This window comes from Sciurus vulgaris (assembly GCF_902686455.1).
Source record: "Sciurus vulgaris genome assembly, chromosome: 3".
Lineage (NCBI taxonomy): Eukaryota > Metazoa > Chordata > Mammalia > Rodentia > Sciuridae > Sciurus > Sciurus vulgaris.
In genome coordinates this window covers 98,606,647-98,622,929 of record NC_136463.1, presented here as the reverse complement: position 1 = coordinate 98,622,929, position 16,283 = coordinate 98,606,647, and the positions used below count along the sequence as shown (strand labels likewise).

Here is a 16,283-nt window from a genome sequence, read left to right as displayed (position 1 = left end):
CCATGATGTCAACTTTATTTTCTCAGAGTTTCTTTTCTAGACAATTATTTTTCCTCTGTTATATAACAGAAGATTTAATAAGCAACCTAAGAAGAATAAATTATCCTAATGTTCCTTTAGAGCAGATTGACTGTGGACACGGAAGCATATTCACTTTTCACAGTAACAATACAAGTATAAAACTCCTGTACCTTTAATAAGTCCTTTTGCTTGCAGAGTTTTCAGGGAAGGTCTTCGGGTAATAAACTTCTTTAATCGGCTTTTAACTCGGTTTTTGTCGCTTGAATCAGAAGCACTATGATGCAGTCTGAACACTGGAGATTAAAAACAAAGTCAGAGGCTCTCAGTAAATTTCTCCTTTATGATTATTACTTTATGCAAATATGAATAGAAAACAGTAGTTATAGAACAACTACCTGAATTAATAGCTCAGGCCCTTCTCTGTATATAGGGCATATGAGTAAAATTCAACCATATGAAATTATTCGTATGACTGCAGCATTAGTGTGCAATCAGAATGTGAGTAACTCTATACATACAAAACTCATTTTCACTTTCATTCCTTTATATTTAGCATAATAACTTTTATCTAAATAATTTTACCTCTCTGGGTCTAAACACAAAATTATGGTCAGAGTAAAAACCATCATCTAAAGTGGGAGGGAATGCTTTAACATTTCTAATTACAGTTAATTCTGATGATATACTATCTCTAGGTAATGTAGGTATTTTTGAAGGCACTGTTTGCCAAATAATTTTGTCAGTCTTCTTTTTTATGTTAACACAAAGTGATTTCTATGTTTTGGAAGCTGATTTTTCAGTTACCACAAAATCTAGGTGAAAATTGGACGCACATTTCCCTCAAACATTTAGATGTCTTATCAGTTTCCTATCCTCAGTTTCCTATTCTTAGCCTTATTTGCAAAGTCACGTGAGTGTCAAATTCATTCCTTAACAAATACTTTCTGAATGTCTTAATAATGATCATCAGTTTCCATGCTGGGTGGGAATAAATGAGGAATATAACACATAAGATCTGTGTTGTCATTAAGCATAGAGTCTATACACATTCAAAGTGTCTTATTATTAGTTACTGATTATAATTTGTTGTATCTCTAAGACAAAATAGAATGTAACTGGGTCTCTAATGTCTTGACCCAGTTGTTCCACAAAATTTGAAGATTTGAAGCCCTTTATTAGTTATTGTTTTTAAAAAATCTAGTTCTACTTGAAAAAATCAGGCTCAGAGTATGAGAAGCCTTCCAATATTGGTCAAGTAACGATATTTTGCATCCTTTTTCCTCCAGTTAGGACCACAAAGCAGTTGCAAATTTGAGTTATCAAGGTGGGCAGTTAAGATGAAGTATAAAGATACAAAGGGGAGAAGGAGGAGAAGCCTTACTTGCATGTTGACTGGGAGAAGGGTGGAGTTCGAATGTTAAATTAACTTCCAAGTTTTGGTTAAGACACGGGACCAGGTGCTATGCTACATTGAATCAAGGCAACGCTTTCCACTTAAAAGGACCATCATACTTTGTATTACCTTAAACTAGAATTTCTTGACTATTGATATTTTAGGCCAAGAAGTACTTTTGGAAGGATGCTGTCTCAGGCAGACTGTGTAGAATGTTGAACAGCCTTCCTGATTGATCCAACAATATACCAGTTGCACCCTGTCCTAAGTTGAGATGATCAAAAATGTCTTTAGACATTTCCAACTGTCCCCTGGGAGGAATTGTTCCACTGAGAATTACTGCCTTAAACTGATGGGACAAGTTACAGGGTCCACTAAATTCTCTTTTATTGGTGATAAACTATCTATCAGCACACTGGGAAAATACAAAGGAAGTCTGAAAAGCAAAATAAAATCTATATCTATAATTTTCATGTGCATATTACCATATAATGCATACCCAATCTACCATCAATCTATCATAAACTGTTTATTAAGTGAATAGGTAATAAGCAAATGTACCCTCTTTTCCATTTCCTATTACATGTGAGAAAGGTGAATGTATATATGACTAGAAAAATGTTAGGATTCAATACTGTAGATCAGAACTTTCCAACTATTGTGTCTGAAGAATGGGTTATGTAGTACTCAGCACTCAGCACTCAAGGTAATAAAACAGAACCGCAGCCATCAGATCCTCTGAAGCAGCTGTGTACACTTTGACTATGAGCAGTCTTATGTATTTCTTTCAGTGGGTTTTTAAAATATTATCATTTTCTAAGAGGACAACTTCAACCACTGGAGATGCACTATAGTAGTTACTAGTCACTGGGGCTCTTGAGCATTTGGAATACATCTCTTGGAATCTCTCTCTCTCTCTCTCTCTCTCTCTCTCTCTCTCTCTTTGGTTCTGGGACTGAACCCAGGGGTGTTTTACCACTGAGTACATCCTCAGTTCTTTTTTATGTTTTAATTTGAGACAGGGTCTTATTAAGTTTCTTAGGTCCTTGCTAAATTGCTGAGGCTGGCCTTGAACTTAAATCCTCTTGCCTCAGCTTCTAGAGTTGCTGGGATTACAGGCATGTATCAGTATGCCCAGCTTTGGAATGCATCTTGTGCCTTGTGTTTAAATTATAATTATTTGGATATTTTCAGCTAAAAAAATATATTATTAAAATGTTTCTCTTTACTCTTTAAAATATGGCTACTAGAAGATTTTACTTTATATATATGGCTGGCGTTATATTAATGGACAGTGCTGCTGTATGATAGAAGATGAATGAATACAAGTTGACCTACTATGTACATGGCAGTGCTTTGTTTAACTGTTATGGATAGGATGCATGTGGTCTATGTAATTATAATAAATTATATAATAAAAATATAAGAAACTAATAGATCCTAGAGATGGAGTAATCATATTGGAGAAAATTGCAAGTGCCTTTAGAACCTAAGTTGGCAACTCAGCAAATTAGTGAGACCCTAAGCAACTTAATGAGACCCTGTCCCCTGTTTCAAAATAAAAATAAAAGGGGATGTAGCTCAGTAGTAAAGCCTCCTGCGTTCCATTCTGAGTACCAAAAAACAAACAAATAAGCAAACATACAAACAAACAAACAAAAAAAACCCAAGCAAGCAAAAATTGCTTTTATAGGATCATGGCTATTCAGGAATTAACTGTCTTAAAACTATATGATTGGAAGAACTATTCTGAGCATATTAACATACTATGCTTACATGATACTCTGTCAACTCTCATTCTAGGTCTAGCCATTGTGATGACTACCAGTGGTGTATGAACTGCTTTAACAGATGACTGTAGTCAAAGTACCTTGGGTTCTAGTGATGAAGACTAAAAGAAAACTTAACATCCTGCAGAAAAGGTGTCTCAGGGTATTTTGGGTCACAAGTCCATTTTTGGAATTGTATGGAACAATCAGTCTAAGTTTTTACAGGTTACCAGTATTTTCTAGTTCTGGTCTAACCTCAAGACCTCGTCATTTCCCATGACAGACTGCCAAGAAATGCTGGGTCATTTTGGAGCTAAAATAATGATCTGATGAGAAAATACTCTGCAAATTAAAACACACACACATACACACAGCACAAATGCTAGATTATGAAAATAATTATGTAGTGAGTTACATCTTTTTGGAACTCCCTAGGTATTCTGGTGATAGTATTCTTAATTTTATATATATATATATATATATATATATATATATATATATATAAACATTGTTTTTAATATCACCTTCTGGCTCCACATGTGAGAAATGTCTATAAGGTGCACTGACTTTTCAAAGGAAATGGAAATATGTTTTTAAATGTTTTAACTTGTTTCCTTTTTACATGTCCTAAGAAACTAACAGTCTTGGATATGATTGCACAGCTTTTTAACATAGTCAAATTCTTCAAAGTTTCCTCTAATGATGACTTTCCTGGAGACAGACTAGAGCATCAATTTCCATTTCCTGATGCCATAAATAATCATCCTCAGATGACAAGTCAAATTGCCGGGACTTTGCCATCATTCATTCTGCTCATTTGTTCTAAGAAGAGTTATACAGAAGGTAAAGTCAATATGTGGCTATAATACATAGCATAGTTTTTATTAACCAAAAAACTTCAAAGTTCTATAAATACAAAATACAAATGTAAGAAATGCATGGTTACAAAGCAAGGTCCATCACTGGGTCCCTGAAAACTGCAGAAAAATCTTCGAATATTGTGGTTTACAAATCTGATTTTAACAGCCAAACTTATAAAACAGTTTACACTTTTCTGTTGTCAAGGGAGAAAAACTTGCCAAAATGTTCATTTTAAGTAAATACAACATAACCAATTAAGGAAAGCAAAATTTAAACACATGCCTATGATAATCAGGACATAGTTTGCTTCTGATTTCACTACCGATTTTAACAGAACAGTGTTCCTTCCATTTTCCCACAGCACCCAAGTGACCCCACACATACTTTTAGAAACTTGTAATCACATAGTGCAAATAAAAGGACACTTTACTGGAAAATACACAGTGTGGTACAATAATCCATCATTTATGAAAAATAGAATTCAGCCTTTTCTTTTTCCTCAGAGATTCAACTACTTTTTGAGGGTGAAGCTTCCTGCAGTTTAAAGATTTATGTTAAGCCAATGAGTAGTTCTTTCCATTGTCACTTAAACTTTTTATTTGAAAATGAAAAGAGCTGAAAGAGAAATGTGTTTAAATTCCAAAGCATTTAATCTGATTTACATAGGAGACCAGAGGAATCACTCTTAATTGTACTTACTTTCACCTCGAGGAAGAGTTAACCTGAATTGTACTAGCTTTCCAAGTTTGCTAGAGTTTACTTACATTTCCTTTATGATTTCCTCTTTTTTTTTTTTTTTTCAATCCAGGGATGATCTTTTCTTTCAAACCCAAATAGAATATTTTTCAAAGACTAAAAATCTTTAATAATAATATGCAATTTTAGTCTCAACACACATAGGCCAAAAGCATTAACTATAAGCATCATTCTTAACCAGTTGAGAGATTTAATTGGTGCTAAAGCTGCTCTCACTAAGAAGGGTTAGGATCCTGGGCTTTCTAAGATGCTAGGATAGTGGGCTTTCTAAGATGATCTTCATTTAATAGCATTACATATGAGAATAGGCATCAGCCCAACACAAGTTTTATACCTGACACAGTTACTAGGGTGATAAAACCACATCTGGAGGTCAGAATGCATATTGTAATGGTGCCTTTGAATATTTATTTTCCCATGTTAGGAATGGAAAAGGAAGCAGCACAGTTGCTTGAACGAGGTACGTGTACTACCATTCTATTAAAAGTATGGGAACCACGAGAGAAAAACCCCCAAATCTTCCAGAATCCAATGGTTTGGATAACATGATCCACAATTGTGCATCTGCCAGAACTTTTCTTGCTGGGGACCTTATTTTGAAATATTCCCTTTTCTGCCAAACTGCTGTTCTTGCGGTATTCCCATGTTACAATTACATGTTGTTCTTCTTCTTCTTCTTCTTTTTTTTTTTTTTTTATTTCAATTTGGAAATTCTGGGAGAGCTAACGTTTCAGAAATGCTGCTAAAGGAAAGTAAAGTCATTCCCCTTCAGAAATGCCATCCCAAACAGCCTCCTATGCTACTTGCTCTCACTTCCCTGGTGAGGCTGTCCGTAGGAATCAAGATCAGGTGTGGAGAGAGTTTTGTTAGCAGCTCAGAGACCCCAGAACTTTGATCCAATTCCAGGAGGACATTGGGGGGAAACCAGTGGCAGTTGCTTAGTGCAATCATCTTACCAAACTGTGGTGTCTGGAGGAGGAGATCCAGAAAGAAATGACAAAATAAGGTTATGTCAGGCTCTTTATCCCCAGAGAGTCCAAAACACTTCTCAAACCATCACAAGGATTACATAACAAAGTACTGAGTTGTCTCTACTCATATTTTCCGATGCAACCCTCTTGTGTTTGGAATTACCCTGTTGTACCACTTTCTAAATTACTTAAATAAGAACACCTTACCCAAAATTGACTGCAAAGAAAAATAAAGTTTATTAAATTTCTTTTCAGCCTCTTGCCTGACTTTTTCAAGGACATACACTCTTGGGTTAATTCATGGAACTGTAATAACTACCACTTTGCTTTCTCCAGCATGCAGTTTCAGAGCCTGAAAAACTGCATAAACTCTGTTTTAAAGGGGACAAAAGGATAGGCTTGGGCTTAATGTACTGTTGATCATTTAATCTCTTGATTTCATATGCTTGATATAAACAGAAGTCATAATTTCACCCCCCAACTTGCAGCTTATAAAACTAAGTTATTGAAATTTTAAGTAAGTTACTTGAAACACAAATCATGATTAAATCTGGAAATAATTGAGGGGTGGGAGGGAGGGAGAGAGGGAGAGAGAGAGAGAATATGCAGGGCGTTTAACAACAATGCTTTGTTTTAACCACTTAATTCCCACTTAGACATGATAGAAATACAAAATAGAATATTAGATTCATAACAGAAGGGTATGCATATGTTATATATTCAATGATCCATATTTATGCTATTATCCATTTATGGGAAAATGAGAATGAATACAATGAAAATGTTTACCTTTAGATTACATTATCTAGTATAAATAGTCAAATCTCAAATCTAACTGTATTTTTACACTTTCAGGGTTAATAAAAACTGCAAACCATCATTCGAGGGTATGGAAATTCCATGCTTGCTTATCCTAGTAATATATATCCACATCTTCCAACTTCTAATTCATTCATCTGTTTATGTTGCAAATTCTTTTCACTGTTTTCTCATGTAAAATTATAATATTTTTATTTTGCTGCTAATACACCTTAGGTGTGTCTATGTTGACAATGTGTTCCTATACTATAAGCCAGGGCATTTTGTTCAACTTATTAGAAGAGTTAGCTTAGCTTTGAGTTGCATAATGCATACTTTTGATGATGACAATGATGATGAATTCAATATTGTACTGTTAATATTGAACATATCATCACAATATGTACCCTTTATTCCACTGTAATATATCTGGTTTTATATTATGATCCAGGGTTTAAAAAGAGCTTTCCACTGCATTTTCAGAAAAACAAAAGAAAACATACCTAAATAGCAATCTACAGTGTGTGTATGTGTGTGTAAAGATACACAGCGACATTTCCTTCCTCAAAAGAATCAGTAACAATGTAAAACGTAAAGATTCAAATCATTAAGACATTTTCTATGAATTAGATATATTATCTTGGCTTCTTATGCCTTGATATAGTGACAGTAAAACTGTCACTTAGGAGCTGCTCAAAACTTTGATAAATTTGCTAAGAAAGTAAGTGGTTACTGAGCTAAGACAGTAGCTGATTTTGGTAGCTAAATTACTTAAAAAAAAAAAAAAAGGAAAACATAGAGCATAAATCCAGATGAGGGGCATTATGAAGTAGAAATACCTTTTGCATAAAAAAGACCATATATTAAATATAGGAATGGTACTCTTCTAGTGATAGAAAAAAATCCACAGTGAAATATAATGGAAAGAATCTTACGGAGAATGTGAATATCAGTCTATAAATGGAAGAAAAAAATCTCCCAAAACAGAGTTGTAGGCATGAAAGTTGCAAAACAGAGGTATCAGGATTGCAAGATTCTAGGAAAATCTAGCACCTTTATTATTATGAAAACAATAAGCAAACTTGGAAAATGAAATACAGTTCATTTTTGAAGTATCAGATATTTCAGGGTTGATGTACTGACTCAGATTCTAAACTATTCTTAGCAGTATTTGAATTAGGTCATATTTAAAATTCTCTCTCTCTCTCTCTCTCTCATTCTCTCTCTCTCTCTCTATATATATATATATAATATATATAAATATATATAGTCTGTGTTTATATTTTTTTATACATTTGTACAAATGTGTTTAAAAATCTATTCTGAAGACTAGGAATGCAACTCAGTAGTAAAGTACTTGCCTAGCATGCTCAAGGTCTGGGTTCAATCACCAGTAACCCTTATCAAAAACAAAACAAAAAAATTCATTCTTAGAAGTATAGAGTAATATATGACAATTTTGAAGTTTTTTCCTCTAAATTTGTGAACTCCAGGCACTGAGAGTGCTGAAATATGTCTTTACAAAATGGTATGCTATTATATATCCTCAATTTTTTAAATGTAACAGTTGAGCCACAGTAGAAATATATATATATATACACATATATATATATGATTGGCACAAATAGTTGAGAAATGTCTTAAATAATCAACAGCTGAAAGGAAGAGAAAGTGGTTGAGTATTTAGTTAGATTATAAATTTTTTATTAATACATATAAATGTCTTTCATATATTATATCACATTATATATCAACATATATTTATATTACTTGTATATAATATATAAATACAAAATATATAAAACTTTCTTATAATCTAATCTATATAATGTAATTCACATAAAGTATATATTATATATGTACGTTACACATATTATATACTATAGTTGAAATACTATATATTATAGTATATATATAGATACTATATATATAGTATAGTATACTATAGTATATAATATGTGTAACATGTAATATATATATATATATATTGCAATCACAGGATATTTTCTAGAGACAGACATACACTTAGCTCACAATTTATAAGGCACGTCTCAATTTTTTTCAGTCAAACCTGAAAATTTCATTCTTCTCTATGCTGAACCCCAGGACTCAGTAACTTATTTATTCCTAGTTGCTTCACAGGGCCTGATTTTAAGAGTCCATCACCAGCATTTATGGGGAAAGTAGATAAGAATCACTGATATGGCTAATTTCCAGTTGCTCATCCCAGTTTCATTCTCTTCTTTTTTAAAGAACTGTGTTCCTTTCTTTCACACCCATTCTTTCTCTCTTTTTTGAATACTATAGGCTTTGAATTTTGAATTTCAATTCTTGTCACTTAACATGGTATCTTGCTCAAATTCATCTGTTAAATGAGGCTAATATTTCCTACATCAAGTATTCCCAGGTAAGTTAAATTTCCTAATGCATGCAAAACTCCCAGCACAAGATCTAGTGCACAATAAGTATGCAATAAATGCTAACATATATTATTCATTTTAAGGTTACCACTGTTGTCCTGTATCATTATCACTGCAGTAATAATCAGTAGGTAAACAGAACAGGCATTGTAAAAAGTACCTTCCTGTCCTCCATTCCAGTGCCTCTCACTTTTCAACATATACTGAACATTTACTATGTATCTGGTATTATTAGATTACACCCTTATGTGTGTAAACACACACACACACACACACACACACACACATATATATACACACACATATGTGTGTAGCTGTGTGTATATATATATATATGCATATATATATATAAATGTATATATTAAACATTTGCACTGACTGATGTTTAAATACATCTATACATATATTTGCATAGATATATATTTAAATTGACTGCCATTCATATTTCAACTTTAAAAAATATTGTATATAGTCCCAAGAGTTACCTGTGATTAATTTCTGCCAGGTAGAGTGTGTTTCAAGACTTTGAACATGTGTTAAAATCATTGGTTTTTGAAGAACTATCCATTAAAGACTTTCTGAACTGTGACAATGGATATTGACAGTGCTTGTCAGACTAAACCACTATTGATTAGCTCACATCATGTGTATAGCAAAACCAATTTCTTTCAAGTGCTTCTTCCTAACTGAAATACATTATTGCTGCCTTCCTCTCTGTTTATTATAACACCCCAGCTCATCATATGTAACACATCCAGCAAAAAGGTTTCACAATGAACACAGCAACAAATGGCAACATGGGAAGAAGTGAAGGTATTTAGCAATCCAAATGCTCTTGTCCTGCCAGTTACTATTCCTTTTGAAAATATTGATTCCTTGTAGAGTCTTTGTTTTTATTTCGCAATCCTTGTGAATAGGGAAAGATCATGGACTAACAGAGCTTTGCTATTATTTAATGACCCTGTGACTCTCATGGATTCTACTCCTGAAAGAAACTATTTTAAGTATTGTGTATATGTTTAAGTTGTGGGAATGAAAGTATTTATGATTGGGTCAGTGCTCTCCTGTCCATAAACATACACAATCCTAAACACACACACACACACACACACACACACACACACACAGATAAAGGGATGTGTCTTCTCCCAAATCTTAGAAAAATTTATCCACTGAGAGACTTGAGTCAAATTTGGGCATATGCTACATATTGTACAGGGTTTTTAAAATGTAAATTTGAATTTACATTGTGTTTTTCTTCCCAAGAGGGTACACTCCTTATTGAAACAAAACAATGCCCTTACATAACAAGAACAGTTTTCACAATACCACCAAGAATGGGTAAATGGGAAACATTCCATATTTATTTTTTTACTTGAAAAATATTGTTATTAAACTAAATCTGTAAATATTCCTTCCATAGGTACTTGACTGATCATCTTTCACACTTCCACAGTGGGCTAGGAGTATCCCAGAGCCCAAGGAACCTTTGGTTCTAGTTTTTATCCTTTTAGAAGCTCACAGCTTACTATTTACTGTATGCAAATGTCTCCATATTCTTAAAATTGCTACCACACTAAAAAACGATGCTTATAACTCACCCGACTCCTCTGATGCTGTAAAGAGGGTAGACTTTTGACTAATTCTACAAATGCTTTAATTCTACCTGGTATGCTGTTGCAAGTTTCTGAGCACGCTTGGAAAAAGAAGGAATAAAAAAGGAAGGATGGCAAATTCTAATGCAGCAAAATATATCATCTTCAGAATTCCTTTGAGTCTTGCCTCCTGTTCCATGCCTTGGCCCAGGGAATGGGCACACTCAGCATCCTGGGATGTGCCCTTCTCCAGACTTCACCCCATGGTTGTGGCCTTCTCATCCCTGCATTCCCTAGCTCTGAGGCAGGTGCCTGGCTTTGGGCCCATTCTCCTGGCACTCTCTGCCCGGCTCACTCTGTCCTGAGGAAGGGCTAGTTGTCAGAGTGGTAGCCTCCCTTGCCTTTTTCAGCACATCAGAGATCAGGAAATGTCAAGCTAGAGTCAGTTAGTCTTTCAGAAAATAGTTTTGTTGGAAAAGAACCCTCTATTAGAAGCATCATTTTGACATAAGCATTAAGCTCTTTGCTTCAAAATGTGTGTGAAAAGCACTAATGCCCCCCCCCCCACCCACCCAAGAAGTGTACTGAAAATGCAAAGGATTCTCTGAGAAGATCTGAGGATGCAGTGTGTAGTCTATGGTTAAGTGATCAGGGATAGTAGGGGTGGTTTGTCCTCACAAACGCTGACAGACAGCTGCAGCTTGCAGCTGGCAAGGAGCTTATGCTTGCTAAACAAAGATCTAACTGCAGCCCGGTGAATACTTGGCTCTACTGCAATGATCATAATTCATAACATACATTTCTAAAGGAGAGGAAAAAAATTAAGAAGGGACCCAGAAAGCCTCACATCATTTTGACACCCAATGTGGTCTGGATATAGGTTGTTTTATTTGTTGCCTAAATTGAAATCCTTTGGGGTCCTGCATGGACATGGGGGTCACCATGTCTATGACAAATGAAACTGTTTTCTGCTTTCTAGCCACTGTCTCAGATTAAATCCTCCCTTTATTTAAAAATCATGATGGGAGATTTACTTACTGCCAAAACCTAAGTGTTATCCCAAATATTGTATTTATTTTCCTAAATGAGTTAATTGTAATTAAATTGCCAAGGTTTTTTTTTTTTGTTTTGTTTTTGTTTTTTTTTTTTTTTTTCTTTTCTTTTCTGGTTTTGACCATCAGATAACCCCATTCATGGGTACAGTTCATGTTGGAATCTCAGAAACATGAAATGTTAAATCTGGAAAGAACAGAAGAGAACATAGTATAAATGCTCCTAGCTTTTGAGATGAAGTAAGACACTCAACTTATTTAATTCACTTGCTCAAGGCTACATGTTTAGCAAGAAACTGAATAAAGACTCAATCCAAATTTTGTAACCACCATTTCTGTTCTTTTGTCAGCACCTTCTTATTCGTCCCTAATCCCAGATCTACTTTATTAGAAAAACTGTTCTTAAATCCAAAGGAATGTTCCAGAGGAGCCAGTTCTGTTGCTTGAGGTCCCTACTATTGGCCCAATTCTTCTAGTAACAAGGAACTTTGGATTTGAATCTCAATGCAATAATTGCCTACAATTAATTCTGTTTTATTCTGCATATTTATAATTGGGGGATTTTGAGCATAATATGGAAATATATTTAAATTTACATGCATAATAATATGAAAAATACATGCCCCAAGGGGGGAAATTACAGTAGCCTTCCTCTTGACATGTAGCAATGCTAAGTGTTTTGCTATGATCTTTTCCTCTAACTTTTGGTAACCTGAAATCTGCAATAGATTATTATTATTATTTGGGGTTTTGAACCTTCCCATTCCCTGGGGGAAGAGAATTCTGTTGCTGAATGCCAGGACACCCCTCCAGATGCAGATGTCTCTGAGAAGAGTGCTCTGCTGGATATGCTTTCCATGTGTTTCTGCCTAAGCTGGGAGGAAACATAGAGGATTGAGCTATGGATGGGAAAAAGGACTTCACCATGTTCAAACACCTCTGAAATTCAAACTTTTGGACTATCAAATAGGCTGTGGTGTTGGTCTTCTTCAAGTTTGTTTACTCTTGACAAAATGGAACTTCTGGTCTTGGGGAAAAGAAATGTCTTTGGGTTTTAAAGACTTCCAAAAGCTTCTTGAGACATTAAGTACCTCTTACATAAAATAACAGTGATGATTTAAGACCAAAGCAATTGGTAATGCACAGATTAAATGACCTTTAAAATACACATAGGTTTCAAATCGAAAGAAAAATGCACTTAGTAGAACAGCATTTGGAATTTATTTCTTAAATATGGTGGGAAACATTAAGCAAACTCAAAATGAGGTGGCACACACATCCTCATTTTGACTTAAAGATCTACTTTAAATAACACGACAAATGTAGTCATCAGCATTTATTTCAGCAGGGACGTTGTGAATGGTGAGAATGACTCGGTAAGACTTGGGAAATAATAAGAATAAGAACTACTGTCATTGTTATCCCTTAATCCTTCAAACTGTCAAAGCAGAACCAAAAGTACAAGAGAAATATTCTGGCAGGATCTGACTCCCTCTGCCTTTTTGTCACAATTCAGTTAGGAAATGTCCACCAGGAAATATTTCCTTAAATTAGTCACCAGAAAACAAGTGTAGCTGTTTTCATTCCATGGCAAGCAGGAAAAATAAAAAGCCACCTGTGGACGTTAGTCTAAAAACACCCTTGACAACACAAACAGGTGCTGGCTTATGTAATGGCAAAGGAAAGCGGAGGGGACAGAGTCGTGAATCATGGGTGGGCCCTTGCAGAGGAAAATTGAGCTTAATTGCTGCATTGTGAGAGAATGGCCAACTGAGAATGGTTGGGATCACATGACAGTTTGGCAAAAGTATTTCTTTTGCTGGTTTTGTGGCACATAAAATAAATTGCTGTTGTAACACACGTTCAGTGGAGGCTGAAGGTGGATGAGGGGGATCTTCATGTTACGAAGTTTAAGGATGCTCCCTACACTCTCATCAAGTCTGGAACATAGTTGGTGATTAGTTAAAATTTTTTTAATAATTGAGCATTGTCTGTGCAAGTTGTGTTAAGAGATCTGATTTTGAATTCCAGTTCTACCACTTAGACACTGTATGTTTTAACTTTCCTGGATCCCAATTTCCTCATTTGCATAATAGGGATAAAAAGATCTTGGTGCAATGTTGTAAAGATTAAAAACTATGTAGAATAAAGTCACAATGCTTTATATGTACATGAGTAGATTGCTGCTTTCATCTACTTCCTTCCCTATGTTCTCCTTTCGTCATCTTTACCTTCATTATCATAATTTGCAGCCTGCACTAGACTCTATATTAAGTGAGTTAAATAGGAATGGTCCTGGGATTTTGAAAACTAACAATTAACATCATAACACTGATGTGTTCAAACAGGAAGAGAATACGGATAATTTAAGAAACTCTGAATTAGTATATAAAATTAAATTAAGCTTACATTAATAATAGCTCTCAGTAAAGAGCTATGTCCATATTGCATAAGAAGAACCCTAGGAACAATTTGTTGGGGCAGAGTATATTGTAATGCATTGCATAACCAAATATCCAACTGCCTGAATGTATGTTAATTGCAATTTTGATGGGAATACATATTCAAGGGGCATCAATGCCACCACACAAATTCATGGTTTGTTACTACTATGACTTTTACTAAAAATAAAATTTGTAAAATATAAACCTTTTATTTTATATAATTTAAGGCTTAAACCCTGAGTCTACCCAAACTGAAATGGCAGGAGGTTTGCTTTGATAAATATGGCAGCAATGTTACCTTAAATAACGATGAGCATTATCAGAGTTCTATCAAAAGTATATTCCATGCCATGCAGCCTTAGGGCACATAAATGTGTACTTTAATAATCACAGTCAAAACATCTTTTGCATATTAAGATGTTTTAAAAAGGTCCCTAACACTTCATAAATTTCAGATGGAATGTCAGTTTTGGGGAGAAGCTAAAGATCTGAGGAGTCAAATTATATGTGTAGTGAGATGTGAGAGAGTAGTAGTGAACAGAAGACCCTTTTGTTTTGCTCCTGCTCAATATGAAATCTTATTCAGCACTTTCAAGCTAGATTAGCTCTGACCAGTAAAATAAAAACAATGATTCTCAAAATGATAACTTTCCATATCCCCAGAAGGATATGATTGGCTATATTTACCAGCAGTCCTTAATTCTGCTCCAAACACATTAGCCTTCTAGTTCTTTACTAAGCATGTCCTGCCTCAGGGCCTTTTCACATGCTGCTTACTCTGACCTGAATATTCTTTTCTTACATACCGTCATAGTAACTGTCCTAATTTCTTTCATGTCCATTCCTCAAATGTCACATCTCATAGGTTCTACTTAAAGTGGAAGCTTTTCCCACTTAACTCTATCCCCTTTCCCTTTAAAAAAAATCAAAGTTGTTAAATATCACTATCTACCTAAAATGTATTTTCCTTCTTGTTTTAACATCTCTCTTTTTTCCTCACTACTGAAATACTAACTCCATGAGGGCTAGATAGTTGTCATTTTAATTTATTTTGGTACTGGGAATTGAACACAGGGCCTTGTTAATGCAAGCAGTGACTCTACCACTGAGCTATAACCCCAGCCATATTTTATTTCTTAGAGATTAATTCCAGGATTTGAAAATTGCTAGGCAAATAAGTGTGCAGTATACATGAACTGAAGGAATTATAGAATATTTTAAATTCTTCTTTAAAAAAATAAAAGCTGTCTATTTCTTACTTTATAAATTCTTAACATGTATAGACAAAACCCTGTGTTCTAAGAAAACAAGTCTTTATCTCACCTCTTATGAAGAAGGGGAATGAATGGTGGTCGGTGATTATCATGAAATGACAGTCAGTTTACAGCCACAAGAGGTCTGAGGAGAGAAGCAGATCCTGGTTCTCATGTCCTTCTCTTCGAACCCTGAACATCTAGAAATAGCTTGGTATTCTTTCCTTATTGACCTGTCCACAGACAGGAACATAAAATCATGTTGTTATTTCTACCTAATTTAAAGAAAAATGTAATTCACTTACTTTCCAAAAATTAAATACCCTTTAAGGATACCTATATACCCAAGGATATATTAAAATTTCTCTAAGTGGTGTTTCTTGGGAGAAAGTTGGATGGGAGATGAAGGAAAATGAGGATCATAAATGGAACTCAGTATAAATCGGGAGTTAAGGTGAGAAGGGGAAGAGATAGACTGATTCTTTGAGCGACTAGCTTAGCTTGTGTTTGAGGTTACAGACTCTTTAGATTAACAGACTCTAGTAGAAACATAATGTATGTAGTTAAATATTAAAAATTTTCTAGTAGCCACATTAAAAAGTCTCAAAAAGAAATAGCAGACATTAATTTTAATATAGTTTATTTAACTTGATCTATTCAAAGCATCAGCATTTCCCCATGTAATCAGTTATCAAAATTATCAAAACATTTCATATCTTTTTCTTGTACTATACCTTTAATATGATGTGTATGTCACATCTAAAGTACATCTTGATTCAGACTAGCCATATTTCAAATGCTCGACAGTTCCATGATAGTGCAAGTCTCTCTGGGTATCATGTCTAAGTTTATGCATGTGTCCATATAAAGAACTGACCTCTGATGCCTGCGTGGGGGTGGCCCACTGCTGCAGCTGCAGAGGCCTGACTCACAGATAGACTCACGGTGCC

General features: G+C 34.7%; 1 protein-coding gene across 4 annotated transcripts in view; it reads right to left on the bottom strand.

The window, feature by feature from the left end:
- Positions 1–16,283, bottom strand: part of ARHGAP15 (Rho GTPase activating protein 15) — a 631,777-nt gene that overhangs the window by 252,331 nt on the left and 363,163 nt on the right. For all 4 annotated transcript variants that reach the window (XM_079135673.1, XM_079135674.1, XM_079135675.1 and 1 more), the window contains one exon: positions 192–314. In XM_079135673.1, coding sequence (XP_078991799.1) covers positions 192–314 — 123 coding nt within the window. The remainder of the gene's footprint in view (positions 1–191; positions 315–16,283) is intronic.